At 40.0% G+C, this 24601-nt stretch overlaps 1 protein-coding gene across 12 annotated transcripts; it reads left to right on the top strand.

Moving 5' to 3' along the window:
* Window positions 1-3736: 3736 nt before the first annotated feature.
* On the top strand, window positions 3737-24356 carry LOC134623343 (uncharacterized). Of its 12 annotated transcripts, none has more exons than XM_063468484.1 (15): window positions 3760-4570; window positions 5657-6735; window positions 6944-7012; window positions 8015-8086; window positions 8376-8456; window positions 9604-9649; window positions 10736-11814; window positions 12023-12091; window positions 13094-13165; window positions 13455-13535; window positions 14558-22055; window positions 22167-22257; window positions 22639-23105; window positions 23220-23310; window positions 23691-24356. In XM_063468484.1, exons 7-11 carry the CDS (start codon window positions 11665-11667, stop codon window positions 21851-21853), a joined length of 7668 nt encoding a protein of 2555 aa, XP_063324554.1. In that variant the 5' UTR covers window positions 3760-4570; window positions 5657-6735; window positions 6944-7012; window positions 8015-8086; window positions 8376-8456; window positions 9604-9649; window positions 10736-11664; the 3' UTR covers window positions 21854-22055; window positions 22167-22257; window positions 22639-23105; window positions 23220-23310; window positions 23691-24356. The 12 variants fall into 12 exon arrangements, with proteins under 12 accessions (XP_065325910.1, XP_065325909.1, XP_065325912.1 ...); XM_063468485.1 differs by having other exon boundaries at window positions 3760-6307; window positions 6604-6735; XM_063468491.1 differs by having other exon boundaries at window positions 3760-6735; window positions 10736-11386; window positions 11683-11814.
* The last annotated feature ends 245 nt before the right edge of the window (window positions 24357-24601 follow it).

Raw genomic sequence — 24601 nt, 5'->3', positions numbered from 1 at the left:
TGGGTCAGATATAAACCGAGTTTAGGTGTAGTTTGGTGGAAACCAGGAGATGACCTTACCGAATCATCAGAGCTGAACTGGTGATGGAGAAACAGGTTTACCTTTTTTTTAGGTGACATGAATGAGTTGAAGGGAAGTTACGAACTGTTTCTGAGAGAAATAAACACCAAGCTCCTTTTTTATTTAGCTGACAGCTGGTAACTGTGCAGGGGCGGATCTAGCAAAGCTTTTGCCAGGGGGCCAGGTAGGGCATCTTACAACCAAAGTTTGTATAATAATACACAAGATTGTCTGTAGACCATTGTTAATCATTCAGAACACTGTGTAAAAATAAGAAAAAACAAAAAGTGAATGCAAAAGTGCATAAATATTTATTTTACGTGATTGATGTGTGTGGCGGGGCGTGGTCTGCAGTGCCGCTGCAGGGGAGGTGGACCCACCTGAGCGGCATCTGCAATCACGCCTCTCTGGCGTAGTCTGTGCTCTCTCGGCTGTTTTTTGGGTGTGTGTCAGGCTGTGAGTTGAAAAGCTACAGCCGGCTGTGTGGGTACACCAACCATGTGTGAAAAGTGGTCCATAACGTAATGCTTCAAAGCGTGTTCATGCAAACATTGTCGGGTCTGCCGTGGTACAATGGGACTTCTGCTCATGAAACTATGTGCACAGCGTCTGCAAATCGGGGCTGTACAAAGTCACTTCATCTTTACCCAAAATTGTAAGCTGTCATCTGTGAGGTGCGAGCGGTGTTTGTTTTTACCATAGTTCATGGTGGAGAATGGCTGCTCTGTTGAGTTTTGCTCTCTGTAGCTGTATGAATGGCAAACTACACTGTTTACCAGCGGCATAGGCACACTTAAAATTTCTTCTGAAATTTTCGCTTTCTAGTTATTATTATTCTTCAGTTTCCGCCTGAAATTTTGCAGCGAATCTCGCCTCGCAGTTTTGAGACAAGCTTCATATATGTTACCTCATTTTGTGCGGCTGGATCAGGAATGGTGTGCTATGACTTTTGGTGTTTATGACTATTATAGTTTTTTAAATATTAATATTTTAGTGAAAATTTTCCCGCGCTTCTCTGCCAAACAGTTTTGACAATAGGGTTACATATGTTAGATCATTTTGTGCGGCTGGAGCTGGACTAGTATGGTATACACTTTTGGTGTTTATGACTTTTATAGTTTTTTAAATATTAATATTTTAGTGCAAATTTAGAAAGATTCTTCTTTTGGCGCCATAGAAACAGACTTCATTTGTGGTGTGTTGGCTCCATCTTTTGGTCCCACTGATACAAATTTCAAACTTCATTTGTGGTGTGTTGGCTCTCTCTAGTGGTATGCCGGGAGTAGTACGGCCTGTCTACCCTTATTTGGATTACCGTAATGATGACAATATCAACGGTGCGCACAGCGTCGCTGCTTTCAGGAGCCATTGGAATTTTTAAGGTTGCGCAAATCATTCAAAAGTTACGGTAATGCTTGGTGGAAAACTCAATATCCCACAATTCATAGCACGCCTGTGCCGAGTCAAACAATGGCGGCCATCACTTAGTTTTTATTTTCCTCTTAATACTGTTTCTAGGTCACAAAATAAACTTTTAAGATATTTTCAGGCGAGAATATAGGTGTGTAAACTTCAAATATCTGCTCATTTTGTCAAAACATCCCATATTAGCGACAATGTTCTGACGATGTCGTTTCTGCTTGAGGCTAGCTGGCTAGTGTGGCTAGCGCGGCTTTGCTAACAAGCTACAGCCGGCCTGGATGACAGTGAGAGCGGCTTACTCTGGTTTCACACCCGGTCCTTCGTAAAGTCTCGTGGTCACAGCTGGACTTATTTTAAATAAATAAATGATTTATTTATTTATTCATTTTAGTAACGGTATAAACAGTGAAAGGTGGTGGATTGGCCAGATGTAAACTTCAAATATGTGCTCGTGTTACCAAGACATCCCATATTAGCTCTGATGGTTTCGGTGCCTGCAAAGAGCTAGACAGCTAGCTAGCTAAATGGCTGTCTTTTTGACTCAGGGTCATAGCTGGACTTATTTTTCGTTTTTATGAGCCGATGAGGGGTTTTTTTTAGTAACGGTACAAACAGTGAAAGGCGGTGGATTGTCCAGATGCTGGTCGATGTGGAAAAAATAACTGAGTTGTTTGGTGGTCGCTGACGCGGAGCTACAACCGAGGGCAGCTATCCACCGGTGTGTGTCAGACAGAGCATGCAGGGAACGAGGCGGCGAGGCGACCGCCGATCAACCGGTGGTAGATCGTGGATCAGGGAAACCGAAGGCAGGAGAAGCAGGCGGCTGCCGGTCAGAGCGTGAGGTGAACTGAATTTCAGGTAAGAAGTTATGAACTGCACTCTATTTGGGTCAGATATAAACCGAGTTTAGGTGTAGTTTATTTCCGTTGTGCTGACTTTTTACAATCACTTATAATAACTCGTACTGCGTGCTAGCTAGCACGACGGAGTTTCTATACAGCTGTGTGCGCGCTAAGTTACTGATGTTGAACTTTATGACAGCCTCCCCTGTCATTCTCTCGCCTGTTCAAACTTCAGTCATGAAACTGATCAATGATCGGCTTTTCTCTCTTGTTTGTTTATCGCGCTAAACAACAGCAGCACGTTTAAGCTTGATCAGCTGTTGTTAGAATTCATTTGATTTTAATTTCTAGTATCAGCTGATGTTTGCTGGAGCCACAGCTGTAGAAGCGGCTGGTGGAAACCAGGAGATGACCTTACCGAATCATCAGAGCTGAACTGGTGATGGAGAAACAGGTTTACCTTTTTTTTAGGTGACATGAATGAGTTGAAGGGAAGTTATGAACTGTTTCTGAGAGAAATAAACACCAAGCTCCTTTTTTATTTAGCTGACAGCTGGTAACTGTGCAGGGGCGGATCTAGCAAAGCTTTTGCCAGGGGGCCAGGTAGGGCATCTTACAACCAAAGTTTGTATAATAATACACAAGATTGTCTGTAGACCATTGTTAATCATTCAGAACACTGTGTAAAAATAACAAAAAACAAAAAGTGAATGCAAAAGTGCATAAATATTTATTTTACGTGATTGATGTGTGTGGCGGGGCGTGGTCTGCAGTGCCGCTGCAGGGGAGGTGGACCCACCTGAGCGGCATCTGCAATCACGCCTCTCTGGCGTAGTCTGTGCTCTCTCGGCTGTTTTTTGGGTGTGTGTCAGGCTGTGAGTTGAAAAGCTACAGCCAGCTGTGTGGGTACACCAACTATGTGTGAAAAGTGGTCCATAACGTAATGCTTCAAAGCGTGTTCATGCAAACATTGTCGGGTCTGCCGTGGTACAATGGGACTTCTGCTCATGAAACTATGTGCACAGCGTCTGCAAATCGGGGCTGTACAAAGTCACTTCATCTTTACCCAAAATTGTAAGCTGTCATCTGTGAGGTGCGAGCGGTGTTTGTTTTTACCATAGTTCATGGTGGAGAATGGCTGCTCTGCTGAGTTTTGCTCTCTGTAGCTGTATGAATGGCAAACTACACTGTTTACCAGCGGCATAGGCACACTTAAAATTTCTTCTGAAATTTTCGCTTTCTAGTTATGTGTGCCTATGCCAAGAGGCACACATATTACTATTCGTCGGATTTATTATTATGTGTGCCTATGCCAAGAGGCACACATATTACTATTGCTCGGATTTATTATTCTTATTATTATTATTCTTCAGTTTCCGCCTGAAATTTTGCAGCAAATCTCGCCCCGCAGTTTTGAGACAAGCTTCATATATGTTACCTCATTTTGTGCGGCTGGATCTGGAATGGTGTGCTATGACTTTTGGTGTTTATGTCTATTATAGTTTTTTAAATATTAATATTTTAGTGAAAATTTTCCCGCGCTCCTCTGCCAAACAGTTTTGACATTAGGGTTACATATGTTACATCATTTTGTGCGGCTGGAGCTGGGCTAGTATGGTATGACTTTTGGTGTTCATGAGTTTTATAGTTTTTGAAATATTTAGATTTTAGTGCAAATTTGGGCCAATTTCTAGGTTCCTGAGAAAGATTCTACTTTTGGCCCCATAGAAACAGACTTCATTTGTGGTGTGTTGGCTCTCTCTAGTGGTATAGCCGTAGTAGTACAGGTGAAAAGATCTATGCTTGGGCGAAAACTCCATATCCCACAATTCATAGCACGCCTCTGCAGAGTAAACAATGGCGGCCACCACTTCGTTTTATATGTCTTTTATTAGTGTTTCTAGGTCACAAAATCAACTTTTAAGATATTTTCAGGCGAGAATGTAGGTGTGTAAACTTCAAATATCTGCTCGTTTTATCAAGACATCCCATATTACAGACAGTGCTCTTACGTGTTGCTGATAGCCGGCTAGCTAGCTAGTGCCGCTAGCACCGCTAGCGTATGACGACACTACGCAATGACGACACCCCTCCTCCGCTTTGAAATTGACCGTAGACATGATTTTCTGAGACAGCGTGGCTATCGCTTCACCGGTAACGCGTCTTTCCCCCCTCCTCTGCTTTGGACTTGAACTTACAGTGATTTTCTGAAGTGTTTACTAAGACACACCGTAAGCTTTTACAAGGTAAGTGTATCTCTCTGTCTCTGGTTTGAAATTTAGCTTTGAAAGTGATTTTTTTTTTTGTGTGTGTTTCTTTATCGATTTCTTTGTTTCGGCACGTTCGGCACGATGCTAAAGCCAGTTAGCGGATAGTCAGCTAAGGCAAGCGTTTCTGTCCCTCTTCCGGTTTTGAAATTGACCTTTAAAAGTGCTTTTCTGTGTCTTGACGCTGATATCTACAAAATGACTGTGATTTTATTCCAGTGGTATCGTTTGTAATTGAAACTTTTAAGATGCGACTCTCAAAAAATTGCTTCATTGTAGTCGGGTTTCACACCTCTCTTTGTCTCGTGGTTTTGTTGCTGGCTAGTTAGCTGATATTAAGCATCTCCCGGTTTGAAATTGATTTTGAAAGTGATTTACTATGACACACCGTAAGCGTATCTCTGTCTCTGGTTTGAAATTTAGCTTTGAAAGTGATTTTTTGTGTGTGTGTTTCTTTATCGATTTCTTTGTTTTGGCACGTTCGGCACGATGCTAAAGCCAGTTAGCGGATAGTCAGCTAAGGCAAGCGTTTCTGTCCCTCTTCCGGTTTTGAAATTGACCTTTAAAAGTGCTTTTCTGTGTCTTGACGCTGATATCTACAAAATGACTGTGATTTTATTCCAGTGGTATCGTTTGTAATTGAAACTTTTAAGATGCGACTCTCAAAAAATGGCTTCATTGTAGTCGGGTTTCACACCTCTCTTTGTCTCGTGGTTTTGTTGCTGGCTAGTTAGCTGATATTAAGCATCTCCCGGTTTGAAATTGATTTTGAAAGTGATTTACTATGACACACCGTAAGCGTATCTCTGTCTCTGGTTTGAAATTTAGCTTTGAAAGTGATTTTTTGTGTGTGTGTTTCTTTATCGATTTCTTTGTTTCGGCACGTTCGGCACGATGCTAAAGCCAGTTAGCGGATAGTCAGCGCTGATATCTACAAAATGACTGTGATTTTATTCCAGTGGTATCGTTTGTAATTGAAACTTTTAAGATGCGACTCTCACCGCGTACGAAACAATAACTGCGTTGTAGTCGCGTTTCACACCTTTCTTTGTCTGTCTTTATAAGGCGTTAACTACAGCACCCTTTAATACCTCAACTCTTGATTCAGCCAAGGTAAGTGCCCCCCCCCCCCCCTTATATTTTCTATGTATGTATTCAGCTGATATTTAGAAAAAAATAGGTGTGTTTAGCGCTGGATGTCATTTTATTCCAGAGCTGTTGTTTGTAATTAAAACTTTTAAGATTAGATGGTACAGTGTTTTTACTCCCTTCCAAACAGTAAAGTTCCTCTTTGTCTCTCAGTAGGAAATTTAAACCAGACAGTACAAGGCTACATTTCAGTGTTACAAGCCAATCAGTTTGCTAATTGTTCTGTGAGGTTTGTTTGCAAAGTTTAAGGTGTTAAGTAGGACTGTGAACATCTGGGTCTGCTTGCTGCTGGCATTCTGCCAGAGCCCCACCAACAAGACCGCCTCCCAGCAACGAGACTGCCTGTCAGCCTTGCAAGGTACCCAATTTTCCAATTACTCTATAAAAAAACTGTTGTGGGCAACAAGACTGTCTCCTAAGTTTGCAAGCCAATCACTTTGCCAAATGTTCTTGTAAGATTTGTTTGAAAAGTTTGAGGTGTTAAGTAGGACTGTGAACATCTGGGTTTGCTTGCTGCTGGCATTCGACCAGCGTCTCAGCAACAACACTGCCTCCCAGCTTTGCAAGGTAATTACTTTCCCAATTACTGTACACCAAAACGAAGTAACTGTCGTGGTCAACAAATCTGCCTCCCAACTTTCAAGGTAATCACTTTCTCAATTACAATATACAAACTGTTATGGAACTTAACAAAGCCTTAACACCGGGTAGTGACACTATCAATATGTCTATTTAAAGAAAAGAGATTTTTTTTTTTTTGTTCTTGTAGTCATCTTGTCTGTCAATGTATCAGAGGGTTAGAATAACAAATTGCTTGAAATGCCAATAATTAATATTCTGTTTTTATGTTGACATTCTACCAGATGCCGAGAAAAAATAAAAGATCCCAGGCACAAAAGAAGCGCTGGAAACCACTTGACCTGGTCGATCCTGCTGTCCCAGTGCTCTCTGGCCACAACCAAGATGAGGCAGTCAGTAGTTTTCCATCTGACCAGGTAATGAGGATATGGTAGTGATCACAGACAGTTGAACAGTTTTCAAAACACGTTTGAGACAGTTAAGAACACTTACCCATGCAGTTTAGGATTTTTTGTTATAATGTCACACAACTGGCATAACAGTGCATGGTATACAGAACATTTAAATGAAATGAATGTGTCAGGTCACTTAATGTCTTCTATACCCTTTTTCCTGGGTTTGCAGATGGCACCAGCCAGGTTATCTTTGGAAACACAGGATAGACTCACCTCCTTATGTTCCCCATGTACCAAGGTAAACATCAAAAAATATTCCTCTATTAACAAATTACAAGGTATGCCCACACATAGGGCTGCTCGATTATGGCAAAAATGATAATCATGATTATTTTCACTGAAATCTAGATCTCCATTATTTGACAATATGTATTTAACAATAACGATGTATTGAATAATGGCTTTAAAGATTGTCATAAAATAGTGTGCAAATACTGATAACAGTGTAAATGTTTGCAATATAAAAAATAAATGAAAAACGTAAACATGTATGTTTAGTGAACTTTGCAGTGTTGCTCCGTGGTGCAGCTACGACATTGTAGCAAAGTTTACACACTATGTCTACTTGATCCACGTCTGACTTCGCGAACCCATAATGTTTCCACCCCACTGAAGTTTTTTTGTTTTTTGTTTTTTACCTCTTTTCAACCAACGGCAGTCACTCTCCTCTCCAAATAACTTCTGCTTAGCTTTCCGAGCTTCCCTCTGTTAGCTCCTCTTAATTGTTGTGACGCGTGTTCAAAACACAGAGAGGTGTGCTCGATTTGCCGCACGGAGCAGCGTGAGAGTACAGCACGAGGGTGGTGCTAATAATCTGCTCAGTCCTTTTTAATTATCGTTGAAAGCTCAGATCGTGATTTCGATTAAAATTTGATTAATTGAGCAGCCCTACCCAGTCTGTATATATCTGATCTTTGGTGTCTATAACCACAGTTGATATGTAGTCTTTCACTTAAAGCATGTTTGCTAACTCAATTTTGTCCAATTTCTATCCAAAACAAAGGAAAATATGACAAAGGGTTTTTTATTTTTATTTTATAGCTCTGAACAGGTAATTCTGATGTGGTAGTGAGCACATACAATATATTTTTATAACACTTACCCATACAGTTGACCATTTCTATCTTATAATGTTACCCAACTGGCATAACAGTTCATGCCATGCATTGCATTGTAAAGTGAAATTAAAGTGTCAGGTCACTTAATGTCTTAACATTATATTCTTTTTTGCCTGGGTTAGCAGACAGCACCAGCCAGCTTGTCCTTGGAAACGGAGAATAGATCCACCTCCTTATGTCCTCCAGGCAGCAAGGTAACTTTAAAACGGTATTCCTCCATTAAGGATTATGGATATGGTTACATGTTGGCCTTATGCAAACAGTAAGAATTTTGTTGTCTCGCTTCTGTTAGTTTTGTTTAAAGTTTTTAAAGTTACACTCACTTTCAAATTTCTTAGTAGTTATGCAAACAGCTGGATTTTTTTTATTGCTTTGTAAGTTTAGTAACCGCTACTGTTTCATGTTTTCTTTAAAGTATCCAGTGTTACACTCTGTTTCAACTCTGTTAGTAGGTTTTCTAATTTTGATTAACTGTATTATCAGAGTTCAGAAACTCGTCCACCAGCAAAACGAGTCTGGGCAACCGATGATTTCCACACGGCATCAAATTCTCCACCTAAAAAGGTAAGCCTAACCCTATGTATAATCACCGGGGTTGATATTTAGTCTTTCACCTTAAGTGTGCTTGCTAACTCGTACTAAATATACTAAAATGTTAGACTAAACATGTACATTTGTCAGTTTCTTTCATCAGACTCCTAAAATGCAGACATCTCAACAGCTGTCTGTCTGTTTAGCTATTTCTATATCTATTATTATGTGTGCCTATGCCAAGAGGCACACATATTACTATTCGTCGGATTTATTATTATGTGTGCCTATGCCAAGAGGCACACATATTACTATTGCTCGGATTTATTATTCTTATTATTATTATTCTTCAGTTTCCGCCTGAAATTTTGCAGCAAATCTCGCCCCGCAGTTTTGAGACAAGCTTCATATATGTTACCTCATTTTGTGCGGCTGGATCTGGAATGGTGTGCTATGACTTTTGGTGTTTATGTCTATTATAGTTTTTTAAATATTAATATTTTAGTGAAAATTTTCCCGCGCTCCTCTGCCAAACAGTTTTGACATTAGGGTTACATATGTTACATCATTTTGTGCGGCTGGAGCTGGGCTAGTATGGTATGACTTTTGGTGTTCATGAGTTTTATAGTTTTTGAAATATTTAGATTTTAGTGCAAATTTGGGCCAATTTCTAGGTTCCTGAGAAAGATTCTACTTTTGGCCCCATAGAAACAGACTTCATTTGTGGTGTGTTGGCTCTCTCTAGTGGTATAGCCGTAGTAGTACAGGTGAAAAGATCTATGCTTGGGCGAAAACTCCATATCCCACAATTCATAGCACGCCTCTGCAGAGTAAACAATGGCGGCCACCACTTCGTTTTATATGTCTTTTATTAGTGTTTCTAGGTCACAAAATCAACTTTTAAGATATTTTCAGGCGAGAATGTAGGTGTGTAAACTTCAAATATCTGCTCGTTTTATCAAGACATCCCATATTACAGACAGTGCTCTTACGTGTTGCTGATAGCCGGCTAGCTAGCTAGTGCCGCTAGCACCGCTAGCGTATGACGACACTACGCAATGACGACACCCCTCCTCCGCTTTGAAATTGACCGTAGACATGATTTTCTGAGACAGCGTGGCTATCGCTTCACCGGTAACGCGTCTTTCCCCCCTCCTCTGCTTTGGACTTGAACTTACAGTGATTTTCTGAAGTGTTTACTAAGACACACCGTAAGCTTTTACAAGGTAAGTGTATCTCTCTGTCTCTGGTTTGAAATTTAGCTTTGAAAGTGATTTTTTTTTTTGTGTGTGTTTCTTTATCGATTTCTTTGTTTCGGCACGTTCGGCACGATGCTAAAGCCAGTTAGCGGATAGTCAGCTAAGGCAAGCGTTTCTGTCCCTCTTCCGGTTTTGAAATTGACCTTTAAAAGTGCTTTTCTGTGTCTTGACGCTGATATCTACAAAATGACTGTGATTTTATTCCAGTGGTATCGTTTGTAATTGAAACTTTTAAGATGCGACTCTCAAAAAATTGCTTCATTGTAGTCGGGTTTCACACCTCTCTTTGTCTCGTGGTTTTGTTGCTGGCTAGTTAGCTGATATTAAGCATCTCCCGGTTTGAAATTGATTTTGAAAGTGATTTACTATGACACACCGTAAGCGTATCTCTGTCTCTGGTTTGAAATTTAGCTTTGAAAGTGATTTTTTGTGTGTGTGTTTCTTTATCGATTTCTTTGTTTTGGCACGTTCGGCACGATGCTAAAGCCAGTTAGCGGATAGTCAGCTAAGGCAAGCGTTTCTGTCCCTCTTCCGGTTTTGAAATTGACCTTTAAAAGTGCTTTTCTGTGTCTTGACGCTGATATCTACAAAATGACTGTGATTTTATTCCAGTGGTATCGTTTGTAATTGAAACTTTTAAGATGCGACTCTCAAAAAATGGCTTCATTGTAGTCGGGTTTCACACCTCTCTTTGTCTCGTGGTTTTGTTGCTGGCTAGTTAGCTGATATTAAGCATCTCCCGGTTTGAAATTGATTTTGAAAGTGATTTACTATGACACACCGTAAGCGTATCTCTGTCTCTGGTTTGAAATTTAGCTTTGAAAGTGATTTTTTGTGTGTGTGTTTCTTTATCGATTTCTTTGTTTCGGCACGTTCGGCACGATGCTAAAGCCAGTTAGCGGATAGTCAGCGCTGATATCTACAAAATGACTGTGATTTTATTCCAGTGGTATCGTTTGTAATTGAAACTTTTAAGATGCGACTCTCACCGCGTACGAAACAATAACTGCGTTGTAGTCGCGTTTCACACCTTTCTTTGTCTGTCTTTATAAGGCGTTAACTACAGCACCCTTTAATACCTCAACTCTTGATTCAGCCAAGGTAAGTGCCCCCCCCCCCCCCTTATATTTTCTATGTATGTATTCAGCTGATATTTAGAAAAAAATAGGTGTGTTTAGCGCTGGATGTCATTTTATTCCAGAGCTGTTGTTTGTAATTAAAACTTTTAAGATTAGATGGTACAGTGTTTTTACTCCCTTCCAAACAGTAAAGTTCCTCTTTGTCTCTCAGTAGGAAATTTAAACCAGACAGTACAAGGCTACATTTCAGTGTTACAAGCCAATCAGTTTGCTAATTGTTCTGTGAGGTTTGTTTGCAAAGTTTAAGGTGTTAAGTAGGACTGTGAACATCTGGGTCTGCTTGCTGCTGGCATTCTGCCAGAGCCCCACCAACAAGACCGCCTCCCAGCAACGAGACTGCCTGTCAGCCTTGCAAGGTACCCAATTTTCCAATTACTCTATAAAAAAACTGTTGTGGGCAACAAGACTGTCTCCTAAGTTTGCAAGCCAATCACTTTGCCAAATGTTCTTGTAAGATTTGTTTGAAAAGTTTGAGGTGTTAAGTAGGACTGTGAACATCTGGGTTTGCTTGCTGCTGGCATTCGACCAGCGTCTCAGCAACAACACTGCCTCCCAGCTTTGCAAGGTAATTACTTTCCCAATTACTGTACACCAAAACGAAGTAACTGTCGTGGTCAACAAATCTGCCTCCCAACTTTCAAGGTAATCACTTTCTCAATTACAATATACAAACTGTTATGGAACTTAACAAAGCCTTAACACCGGGTAGTGACACTATCAATATGTCTATTTAAAGAAAAGAGATTTTTTTTTTTTTGTTCTTGTAGTCATCTTGTCTGTCAATGTATCAGAGGGTTAGAATAACAAATTGCTTGAAATGCCAATAATTAATATTCTGTTTTTATGTTGACATTCTACCAGATGCCGAGAAAAAATAAAAGATCCCAGGCACAAAAGAAGCGCTGGAAACCACTTGACCTGGTCGATCCTGCTGTCCCAGTGCTCTCTGGCCACAACCAAGATGAGGCAGTCAGTAGTTTTCCATCTGACCAGGTAATGAGGATATGGTAGTGATCACAGACAGTTGAACAGTTTTCAAAACACGTTTGAGACAGTTAAGAACACTTACCCATGCAGTTTAGGATTTTTTGTTATAATGTCACACAACTGGCATAACAGTGCATGGTATACAGAACATTTAAATGAAATGAATGTGTCAGGTCACTTAATGTCTTCTATACCCTTTTTCCTGGGTTTGCAGATGGCACCAGCCAGGTTATCTTTGGAAACACAGGATAGACTCACCTCCTTATGTTCCCCATGTACCAAGGTAAACATCAAAAAATATTCCTCTATTAACAAATTACAAGGTATGCCCACACATAGGGCTGCTCGATTATGGCAAAAATGATAATCATGATTATTTTCACTGAAATCTAGATCTCCATTATTTGACAATATGTATTTAACAATAACGATGTATTGAATAATGGCTTTAAAGATTGTCATAAAATAGTGTGCAAATACTGATAACAGTGTAAATGTTTGCAATATAAAAAATAAATGAAAAACGTAAACATGTATGTTTAGTGAACTTTGCAGTGTTGCTCCGTGGTGCAGCTACGACATTGTAGCAAAGTTTACACACTATGTCTACTTGATCCACGTCTGACTTCGCGAACCCATAATGTTTCCACCCCACTGAAGTTTTTTTGTTTTTTGTTTTTTACCTCTTTTCAACCAACGGCAGTCACTCTCCTCTCCAAATAACTTCTGCTTAGCTTTCCGAGCTTCCCTCTGTTAGCTCCTCTTAATTGTTGTGACGCGTGTTCAAAACACAGAGAGGTGTGCTCGATTTGCCGCACGGAGCAGCGTGAGAGTACAGCACGAGGGTGGTGCTAATAATCTGCTCAGTCCTTTTTAATTATCGTTGAAAGCTCAGATCGTGATTTCGATTAAAATTTGATTAATTGAGCAGCCCTACCCAGTCTGTATATATCTGATCTTTGGTGTCTATAACCACAGTTGATATGTAGTCTTTCACTTAAAGCATGTTTGCTAACTCAATTTTGTCCAATTTCTATCCAAAACAAAGGAAAATATGACAAAGGGTTTTTTATTTTTATTTTATAGCTCTGAACAGGTAATTCTGATGTGGTAGTGAGCACATACAATATATTTTTATAACACTTACCCATACAGTTGACCATTTCTATCTTATAATGTTACCCAACTGGCATAACAGTTCATGCCATGCATTGCATTGTAAAGTGAAATTAAAGTGTCAGGTCACTTAATGTCTTAACATTATATTCTTTTTTGCCTGGGTTAGCAGACAGCACCAGCCAGCTTGTCCTTGGAAACGGAGAATAGATCCACCTCCTTATGTCCTCCAGGCAGCAAGGTAACTTTAAAACGGTATTCCTCCATTAAGGATTATGGATATGGTTACATGTTGGCCTTATGCAAACAGTAAGAATTTTGTTGTCTCGCTTCTGTTAGTTTTGTTTAAAGTTTTTAAAGTTACACTCACTTTCAAATTTCTTAGTAGTTATGCAAACAGCTGGATTTTTTTTATTGCTTTGTAAGTTTAGTAACCGCTACTGTTTCATGTTTTCTTTAAAGTATCCAGTGTTACACTCTGTTTCAACTCTGTTAGTAGGTTTTCTAATTTTGATTAACTGTATTATCAGAGTTCAGAAACTCGTCCACCAGCAAAACGAGTCTGGGCAACCGATGATTTCCACACGGCATCAAATTCTCCACCTAAAAAGGTAAGCCTAACCCTATGTATAATCACCGGGGTTGATATTTAGTCTTTCACCTTAAGTGTGCTTGCTAACTCGTACTAAATATACTAAAATGTTAGACTAAACATGTACATTTGTCAGTTTCTTTCATCAGACTCCTAAAATGCAGACATCTCAACAGCTGTCTGTCTGTTTAGCTATTTCTATATCTATTATTCTGAATACTTTTATACCATTTTATACTTAAAGCTTCAGATAAATTGACATCCACAGTGAAAAGCAGTGCAAATAAATACAAACATTTTGTGACACTCATCTTTTCTCAAGATGAATGTCAGTGTGTTCTGTTTCAATCACATTTAACCTGTAACTGAATTTTGTGTCATTTCTTTACAAAACGTAACACAACTATGAAACGTGTTTTTTATGGCACATGTACAGAGCCATCTGGTTTAATCTGAAATCAGTGAATGAATTACATCTAATTTAAGAGCATCTGAGATCCTCTTACGAATAATACGTAAACAGGATTTCCTTTCATTTGTATTTAGGCTGCAATTTAGTTGATGTTTGAAGGCCCGCAGCAACCTAAAATAATGTGTTATACTGAAAGAAATTAACTGCTTTGAAAATATGAGGAGCAGAAGGTACAGATATGACCTTTGTAAAAGGTCATTAAAAAAAACACCTCTAAAGCAAATTACAGATATCTAAAATATTTGTCATTTTTACTTCCCACCTCTGCTCTCTCCCACTCTCTCTCACTGTTCCTGTCACTGTCTTTCTGCTTGTCTCTTTCGATTATGCTGTAATATGATTGAGGAGTGACATAATTTGGCTTCATTTGCCTGAACATTGTTTGATTATTTTACCAAATTTAAAAAAAAAATGTTTTTACTTTACAAGAATCTAAATTTATACAACTCTTGCCAATTAAAAATGTCTTACATCATTGTACCAAGAGTTACATATGTTTACTCAACCGTGAAATGCATATCATTAAATACTAAACAATAACATGTGTCACCTTTACATTCCTTGATCAGCCTTTCCACAACACAAATGAAGAACTACTGACAGAGGAGCTACAGAGCAACGCAGTTCAGCACTTCTGGCGTGTCAGTGCAACTCATTGTCAAAGTGATGAAAGGTACACAGAATTCTCTCGAAATCATCAGTGCACATGCAATGCCCTCACATTCCTGGCCTACCTTAATGAGGAACACCAGTTCAACACAGCCCGACTTGATAAGGTGCTTGAACAGGGAGATGCACTCTACTGTTGGATTAAAACAAATCTTCAGCAGGAGAGGCGTTATACACAAAATCATCTGACCATAGAGGAACTGCCCAAAAAAGTTCATGCTGACATAAATGTCTACAGTGTGAAAATGGACAACATAAGGTATGGATACCTGAAAGCAGCAGACAAAACTTATCAAAGAAAAGAGTGGTGGTTGCCTCTTGCTAGTCGTCTTGTATGTCTGTCAACAGATGTGAGCTATGCTTTGCTCATGGTCTCACCTCAGTGCATTGCAGTTTTCCGTGACAAATCTGGGAGGTATGGATTATTTGATTCACATTCAAGAAGTGCAGCAGGTTTACCCCAGCCAAATGGAACAGCAGTCATGCTCACTTTCACTCATGTGAATGACCTGATCACCCACCTTCATAACCTTTTTCAAAATCAAGGCAGGTATGCAAGATATGAGTTTGTGCCTGTTTCTTTCAAAAGAGTCAGCACTCACAACGAACAGCCTGCACAGTCAACTCAAGCAACACCAAGAGCAACAGCTACATCACCACAAAATGATGAACCACAAATCACAAATCCCACTGTGCAAGTGCCTCAACCAGAATCAGCCCAAACCTACATGACAATGTTAGAAAGTGCTTTAAACCCGCAACAAGACAAAATGGCTTCAAATCAAATTTGTGAACATCAACTTGAAACATCTGTTGATCCAACAAGCAACATCCAAACAGAACAACAAGAAAATCTTGAACTCAATAATGAAAGAGATAAAGTCATAGATAAACCCCCCCAAAAAACAAGAAATGTGTGCAGATTAAATAAACGACGACGTGGGAAAGCTATTCGTCAAGCTCAAAAAAGTCACAAGCAGCATGTAAAAGCTAAAGAAAAATCTTCATCTGAAGACTTGACAAAGAAGATAAACAAAAGAAGACACGAAAAGGAACGATATGCCTGCTTTCCTGAATTTAGAATGAAAAAATTACAGGCTGTGAAAACTCAATATGCTCAAAACTGTCATCGCCATAAACAAAAACTGTTATCAGCCAAAGATTATTATGCAAATCCTCATATTCAAGAGAAGATAAAAGCCCACAATGTGAAGAGATACCAAAATGATCCTCATTTTCAACAAAAAAAGAGAGACTACATTATCAGAAGATATACCACAGATGCCAGCTTTCGAACCAGACAGAAACAATATGTGTTCCGAAGATACAACACGGATGCTGACTTTCAAAGCAGACAGAAGCAATATCTGGTCCAAAGGTACAACACGGATGCTGACTTTCAAAGCAGACAGAAGCAATATCTGGTCCAAAGGTACAACACGGATGCTGACTTTCAAAGCAGACAAAAAAAATACATGAGCCAGAAATACAGAGAGGATGATGTCAGAGAAAGGAAGAGGGCATATATAAGAACAAAATATGCATCGGATCCAAAATACAGGCACAAACAAAAAAAATCAATTCATGCCAGGTATCATAATGACTCACAATTCAGACTGCACCATATACAGCGCTGTGCAGAGTACCAGAGACACAAAATGGCTACCACTGCATCTTTCGCCATTTATAAAAAGTTGTGTGCGCAGAGAATAAAGAAGAAATACAGACGACTAGTAACACAATTCCAGCAGGGTCCACAGTCTGAAGCACAGCCCCAGCTTGTAGTGAATAGTGTGATGCAAGCAGCCACATTAGCTTTCCGTGAAACAATTAAGTTAGGACCCACCCATGTCTGTACAGTGTGCCACAGAACTCTGTTTCCTAATCAAGTAAAACACTGCAAAAGATCAAAGTATGTTAAAAATAGTCACATTGTTGACACCTGCTTGACAGGAAAATTTGTCCATGTTTGTGATAGTGAATGTACAGCTAATTGTACCTTTCCAAAACAAAGAATGCAAGAGTGGATTTGCTACAACTGTGACAGCCACCTACAACGAGGAAAGATCTCTTCCATCGCAGTGGCAAACAATTTAGCACTAGCACCCATCCCAATTGAACTGAGTCAATTAAATGTACTAGAACGACAACTGATTGCTAAAATTCTCCCGTTTGCCAAAATCATTGCATTACCAAAAGGACAACAAAGAGCCGTACATGGGGCTGTTGTTTGTGTACCGTCAGACGTGGAAACCACAGTAAACTGTCTTCCCAGACCTAGCAATGAAGCCCAGCTCCTGCAAGTACAACTGAAAAGACACATCAGATTCAAAGGATACCAACACTTCTACACTGTGAACATGAAGAATGTGTTAGCAGGCTTATCAAAGCTAAAAGAGATGCATTCAGAATACAAAGATGTATCTATTGATGATGACGCAACTTTTGCTGATCCCACAAATAATCAGATAATCGAGACGGAACATGACACTGCTGATACAGATATTCAAGATGCACTGCCCAGAAACTTTGACAACCAAATTGTACCAGAAAGAAGAACCACTGAGGAAACAACAGCTGGAATACTTGAGCCATGTCATGATGTAAACGAACTATTGGAGCCTGAACAGTCAAATGGAGAGCCCTTACAAGATACGGAGAAAGAAAAGGAAGAACTTCGCCCTGGTCTTGTTCTAGACACCTGTATGCAACCACCAGATATAGCACAGGACATTTTATCATATGGTGAAGGAATATTTAGCATTGCACCCGCCCAAGGAAATAGACCTGTTGGTTTCTTCTCTATTCCTAAACTTGAAGCCATGGCCTTTCCTGTGCAGTTCCCAACTGGACAGAACACATTAGATGAAGCCAGACAAGTCAAACTGTCCCCAAGCATGTATTTTAATACACGGCTGTTCTCTGCAGATACACGCTTTGCAACTGACCAAAGCTACCTATTCTTTGCACAGTTTGTAACAGAAACACACATGGCTACAAACAGCATGTCCATCCAATTGCGCAAAGGTAAGGCAATCACAAAGGATGGACGTAGAATTAGTAACAGAATGCTTCAAAATAAAGACGAAGTGGAGAGACTGATAAATAACAAAGATGCAACACGCTTCATGAAACCTCTGAGAGGTACTCCAGCCTATTGGGAAAAGGCACTGAAAGATCTGCATGCTATGGTCAGACAGTTAGGAAAGCCAACTTTTTTCCTGACATTTTCAGCTGCTGAAATGAGATGGCCTGAGGTTGTTGAGGTCATAAAAACTCAACAAGGTGAACAAGTGGATTTTTCACAACTTGACTGGAACACAAAGTGTGAAATTCTCCGAAGCAACCCTGTGACTGTGATGCGATTGTTTGAAAAAAGAGTCGATGCACTAATGACAACACTGATCCTGTCCCCAGCACAGCCCATCGGTGAAGTAGAAGATTACTTTTATCGAGTGGAGTTTCAGGCCAGAGGTAGCCCTCATATCCATTTACTGGTTTGGGTCAAAGATGCACCTAAATTTGGAAGCGACCTTGAAGACCACGTGTACAAATTTATTGACAAGTACATAACATGTAAGATGCCTGACCAAAATGCCGATCCTGAACTTCACAAAATTGTGTCTGAGGTTCAAGTCCACAGCAGAAATCACTCCAGATCCTGCAAAAAAGGTAATGTGTCATGTAGGTTTGGGTTCCCCAAACTACCTGTAGACCAAACAATGATCACTTTCCCAAGCCCAGATGATGACGATGATCACAATGATAAGCAGCATAGCACAAGTAAGGAGAAAGGCACAAATGAAAAACAAAAGCAAAAAAACAGACGAATGGCGCTCGCAAAAAAACAGAAAGAGGCCAAAGAAAAACTCCAGCCATTGAGAGATTTGCTCTGTGACCCAAATTCCTCGTTTGAAGACTTGTCTGAGCTGCTTCACAAATGCAAATTAACTTATGAACAATACTTGGATTGTGTCTTCAATTTAAGCAATGGCCATGTCATCCTCTTAAAGCGTGAACCTAATGACTGCTGGGTGAATGCATACAATGCAGATCTACTGAGAGCCTGGAATGCCAACATGGACATCCAATATGTCATTGATGACTACAGCTGCCTGATGTACATGATGTCTTATGTCTCTAAACCCGAATTTGAGATGACACAATTTCTTAATGGAGTCATCCAGGAGGTAAAAAAGTCCAATGTCAATGAAAGAGATGAAATGAAACAGATAATGCAGGCATATGCTAAACACAGAGAAGTCAGTGCCCAGGAATCCGTGGCAAGGACATGCAGCCTGCCACTAAAAAAGTGTTCACGCAGTGTGGTGTTCATACAGACTGATGATGATGCCCTGAAAATGAGTCTCCCGATGAGCAGGTTGCAAAGCATGGCACCAGATGATGAAAATGTGTGGATGTCTGGATTGCCAGAAAAATATGCAAACAGACCCAGAACACCTGAGTTTGAAAGAATGTGTTTGGCTGAATTTGCTTCAGAGTACAGGATTCTCTACAGCCGTGAAACAGAGTCAAAAAATGCCATCCCTCTTTTGAATAACATGGGTTATATTCAAAAGAGAACAAGAGGGAAACCTGCAATAATCAGATATCCTCGCTTCTCAGAAAAGAAACATCCAGAAAAGTTTTATAGCAGACTACTAAAACTTTATTTTCCACATCGATCAAATGATGACTTTAAAAACACAGAACACTCCACATCCGAACAGTTCTACAAAAGTGGACGAAAACATGGTTTTGCAGTACGGCCAATTGTTACCTTTAACAAAAAGCGTTATGAAAGCCATGGCAAAACAATGGAAAGGGCATTGGAACAGATTGAACAACAAGGCCCACTTATCAATGCATGGAACACCTTTGCACCTGAGGTTGAAGTAGATCGTTTAGAGTGTGTGGCCCAACGACAATCCAGACACGAGACTGACGAAAATGAAATGGACATTGTTCCAGACTACCAAGTCAGTGGTAGCAACAGTGGAACCATGCCAGCAATCATAGCACCTAAGCTGAGCCCAGACTTTGTCAGAAAAATGTACCAAAGTCTAAATGAAACCCAAGCATCCATATTCTACGCAGTGCGTGAGTGGTGTTTCAAACTTGTGTGGGGTCACTGTCCTGAGCAGTTCTTTTATTTTGTCTCTGGAGGAGCTGGCTGTGGAAAATCACATGTTATCAAGTGCATATATGAGGAGGCAACAAAGATTTTGCACCAACTCCCCAGATTCCGTGACCAAGCAGACATGTCCTACCCTGCAGTACTGCTGACTGCATTTACTGGCACTGCAGCTTTTAACATATCTGGGAAAACACTGCACTCTCTGCTAAAGCTGCCAAAATCTTTAAAACCGCCGTATCAGGGATTGGGCAATGCACTGGATGAAGTGAGAGCTTCACTTTCAAATGCAGAGATTCTGGTCATTGATGAGATATCTATGGTTTCTAAAGACCTTTTTGCCTACATCCACTGGAGACTTCAGCAGATCAAAGGAAACAAGAAGCCTTTTGGTGGGATGTCTATCCTTGCAGTAGGAGACTTTTACCAGCTGCCACCCCTTGGAAAAGCCAAACCACTCTGTGTGTACGAGGACAATGTCTTTGATCTCTGGAAAGACTATTTCCACATGGTCAACCTGACAGAAATCATGCGACAGAAAGATGATCATTCTTTTGCTGAAGTTCTGAACAGGATAAGAGTGAAGCAAAAAACAAATTCTCTTGAAGCCAATGATAAAGCCTTGCTCACACAGGCTATCCATGACATAAAAGACTGTCCATCTAATGTATTACACATTTATGCTACAAACAAAGAGGTCGACAAACACAATTCAGCAACTGTAACTGCTCTTCATTCTGATATCATAAATATTCAGGCCGAAGACTACAGAAAAGACCCACGGACGGGTGAGATGGTCCTCCTGGCAGATATGATGAAAGGCAACAAAAGAGATTTACCTGATAACATACAAGCTGCACCTGGAGTGCGTGTTATGATTATTAGAAATTTGGATGTTGAAGATGGGCTTGTTAATGGGACATTTGGAACAATCACGAACATTGTGACAACCACACAGGATGGACCAAAAACTGTGAATCTCATTGGACTTACGCTGGACAATCAAAATTCTGGGCAAAAATTTCGCAGAAAAATACAAGGATCCTCAGACAACCTCGTATATATTGAGAAATGTGAAGAATCTACAAGTAAAAAAGGAGTTCTTCGCAGGCAATTTCCAATGAAGTTGGCCTTTGCATGTACAGCTCACAAAGTACAAGGCATGACAATGGAGTCAGCAGTAGTATGTTTGAAGCGTGTTTTTGAGCCTGGAATGGCCTATGTCGCACTCAGCCGCACAACCTCACTTAAAGGACTGTACATCACAGACTTTGATGAAAGGAAAATCTATGCTGATCCTGCCATCACAGATGCACTCAAAAATATGAGACATGCATCATTTGAGAATGCAAGACCACTGTTGCAATTCTTAAAATCAGTTGTTCCCACAGTCCCCACATTGACAATTATCCATCACAATGCACAAGGTCTCCCAACTCACATGGAGGACATGAGATGCCACCATGAAGTCAGCCTTGCTGATGTTTTATGCATAACAGAAACTCACTTGTCTGGATCATCAGTTTCTCCCCGCTTCCAGCTGGAACAGTACAACATGGCCACACGCAACAGACACGTCTCTTACACAAACCATACAGACATGGCAAAGGTAAATGGCGGTGGAGTTGCAATGTACTACAAAACAGTTCTTATAGCAGAGTCTCGAAAATACCTGCAAAATGTGACTGACCTTGAATTTGTTGTTATCAAGGTTGAATCGCCAGTCACAGCTTTGATAGCAACTGTATACAGGCCACCAAATTACAGCCACGTGAGGTTTTTACCACAAATGCAATGTCTTTTGGACTCATTGGAAATGATGAATTGCCAACCAATTATTGTTTGTGGAGATTTCAATGAGGACCTTATGAGCAGAGGAAAAAAACCCATCCAAGAACTGTTTCAGTCAAGAGGATATGCACAACTTATTACTGCTGCAACTACCGAAAAACACACATTGATTGATCACCTTTACATATCACAGCCATACGCCTGCCTCCAATCAGGTGTTCTAAATACATATCACAGTTATCACAACCCCATTTATTGTGTAATTCACTAACACAAAATGACTGCAAGGTTGTGAGGGATATGGACTTGCCAAGTGATCTTAGTGTCTTTGCAACTGAGCACACTCTACCACCAAAAAGGACAGCTCACCAGTGGGAGCTGATACATAAGACTGCTCTCATCCATTGAAGAGCTGACCAGAAACGTGAACAGAGAGACTGCAACTGCACCTGATGGGATCCCTGCCATAACAGGTAATTGTATTTTTGTTTCTTACTTTATATTCTAACATTTATTGATATTCTTTGAAACAAACTATAATCTCATCCATTCATTAAGTCATCCATCCATTCATAACTCCTCAGATGTGTTCTGTCCAGTAAAGGCAGTGGAGAAGCCCTACACTGATCTTGAAACTGTGCCACGCTAGTAGAGACCGGCTACAAGGATGGGCAGGTATAGTGAAATTAAAATGCACCTTTTGGTTCAACAGGTTTATATATACAGTCAAGTGATCAAAAGACACCAGTATTAAACCCATTTAAACCAACTACATGTTTGGATTGGAACTGTATACAGGCCACCAAATTACAGCCACGTGTGGTTTTTACCTCACATAGCAACTTACCCCATCCAAAGACACCAGTATTAAGCAAATTTCTTTTTTTTACTTCATTTTTAATATAGTTTTGGGTCATTTAGTTCTAGAGTTAGATTTGTTTTTCCAATTATTTTTTAGAACTTCATTACTTGCCATTTCGCTAACTGAAGAGCTGCGCTTTGTGATGTCTCTTGTTTTATTGTTTTAAATTGTGTTTTCCTTTTATCTGTTTCTAGCTGTTTTCGCAAAGTCAGCCAACCACTTGCTTCCAAATGACCCTTATCCAGAAGTATCCGTGAGTGCCTCATAAACAGAAACTAACGTGGAGACCTACCTCTCAGAGAAAAACGCACACATAAGAAAAGCCGACCCACTTCAGTACTGGGAAGAACATCCTAATCTGTTTCCCTCTATGGCTGCTGTTGCGATCCCAGTGTGCCCCCTGTAGCTCTGTGGACAGTTTTGGATTTGTTTACATCTCACCCAACCGGTCCCAGCAGATGGCTGCACCTCTCTAAGCCTGGTTCTGCTGGAGGTTTCTTCCTGTTAAAAGGGAGTTTTTCTGAACACACTCTACCACCAACAAGGACAGCTCACCAGTGGGAACTGATAGATAAGACTGCTGATGTGCTCTCATCCATTGAAGAGCTGACCAGAAACGTGAACAGAAAGACTGCACCTGATGGGATCCCTGCCATAACAGGTCATTTGTATTTTTTTGTTTCTTACTTTATATTCTAACATTTATTGATATTCTTTGAAACAAACTATAATCTCATCCATTCATTAAGTCATCCATCCATTCATAACTCCTCAGATGTGTTCTGTCCAGTAAAGGCAGTGGAGAAGCCCTACACTGATCTTGAAACTGTGCCATGCTAGTAGAGACCGGCTACAAGGATGGGCAGGTATAGTGAAATTAAAATGCACCTTTTGTTCAACAGGTTTATATATACAGTCAAGTGATCAAAAGACACCAGTATTAAACCCATTTAAACCAACTACATGCTTGGATTGGAACTGTATACAGGCCACCAAATTACAGCCACCTGTGGTTTTTACCTCGCATGGCGACTTACCTCATCAGAAGACACCAGTATTAAGCCAATTTCTTTTTTTTACTTCATTTTTAATATAGTTTTGGGTCATTTAGTTCTAAAGTTAGATTTGTTTTTCCAATTATTTTTTAGAACTTCATTACTTGCCAGTTTGCTAACTGAAGAGCTGCACTTTGTGATGTCTCTTGTTTTATTATTTTAAATTGTGTTTTCCTTTTATCTGTTTCTAGCTGTTTTCGCAAAGTCAGCCAACCACTTGCTTCCAAATGACCCTTATCCAGAAGTATACGTGAGTGCCTCATCAACAGAAAATAAAGTGGAGACCTACCTCTCAGAGAAAAACGCACACATAAGAAAAGCCGACCCACTTCAGTACTGGGAAGAACATCCTAATCTGTTTCCCTGTATGGCTGCTGTTGCGATCCCAGTGTGCCCCCTGTAGCTCTGTGGACAGTTTTGGATTTGTTTACATCTCACCCCAACCGGTCGCGGCAGATGGCCGCCCCTCCCTGAGCCTGGTTCTGCCGGAGGTTTCTTCCTGTCAAAAGGGAGTTTTTCCTTCCCACTGTCGCCAAAGTGCTTGCTCATAGGGGGTCATATGATTGTTGGGTTTATCTATATACATTAATGCTTGTATGCTTTTCATTTATACTTTTGCCTTACTTTTCAGTTCATAATATAAAGTTACTTGAATGGTTTCCTTTTCCTTTTTTATTTTATATTGCTTTGCTATTTACCACAATCTAAATATCATGTTTAAATGTCATACATTATTGTAAATGGTATCTGTACAAAATATTGTTTGAATAACATGATACATTTATTAGTCCCACAATGGGAAATTTCATAATTTGCATGTGGTATTTTCCCCTTTGACATTAAAATACCTTTGAAATACAAATTGAATACCGCTTAATGGACATCTTTTTTTTCTACCACTTTAAACGACTCAAAACTGTAAAATCTAAATTGTAACTTCTCTTGAACACCTGACACTAAAGCATAATTTATTTTCTTTTATATCTATTAACTTATTTTGTAATCATGTAACTGGAGCATCTTTCTCTCATCTCTGTATGCCGCATATAACAGAGATCACAATACAGCTTACTTTGCTTTAAGTTGAAAATCAGCTGTATTC

Source organism: Pelmatolapia mariae, unplaced genomic scaffold, assembly GCF_036321145.2.
Source record: "Pelmatolapia mariae isolate MD_Pm_ZW unplaced genomic scaffold, Pm_UMD_F_2 NODE_ptg000569l+_length_104271_cov_1, whole genome shotgun sequence".
NCBI lineage: Eukaryota > Metazoa > Chordata > Actinopteri > Cichliformes > Cichlidae > Pelmatolapia > Pelmatolapia mariae.
Note: the sequence above shows the minus strand (reverse complement) of the source record. Positions and strands in the feature narration are given on the sequence as shown.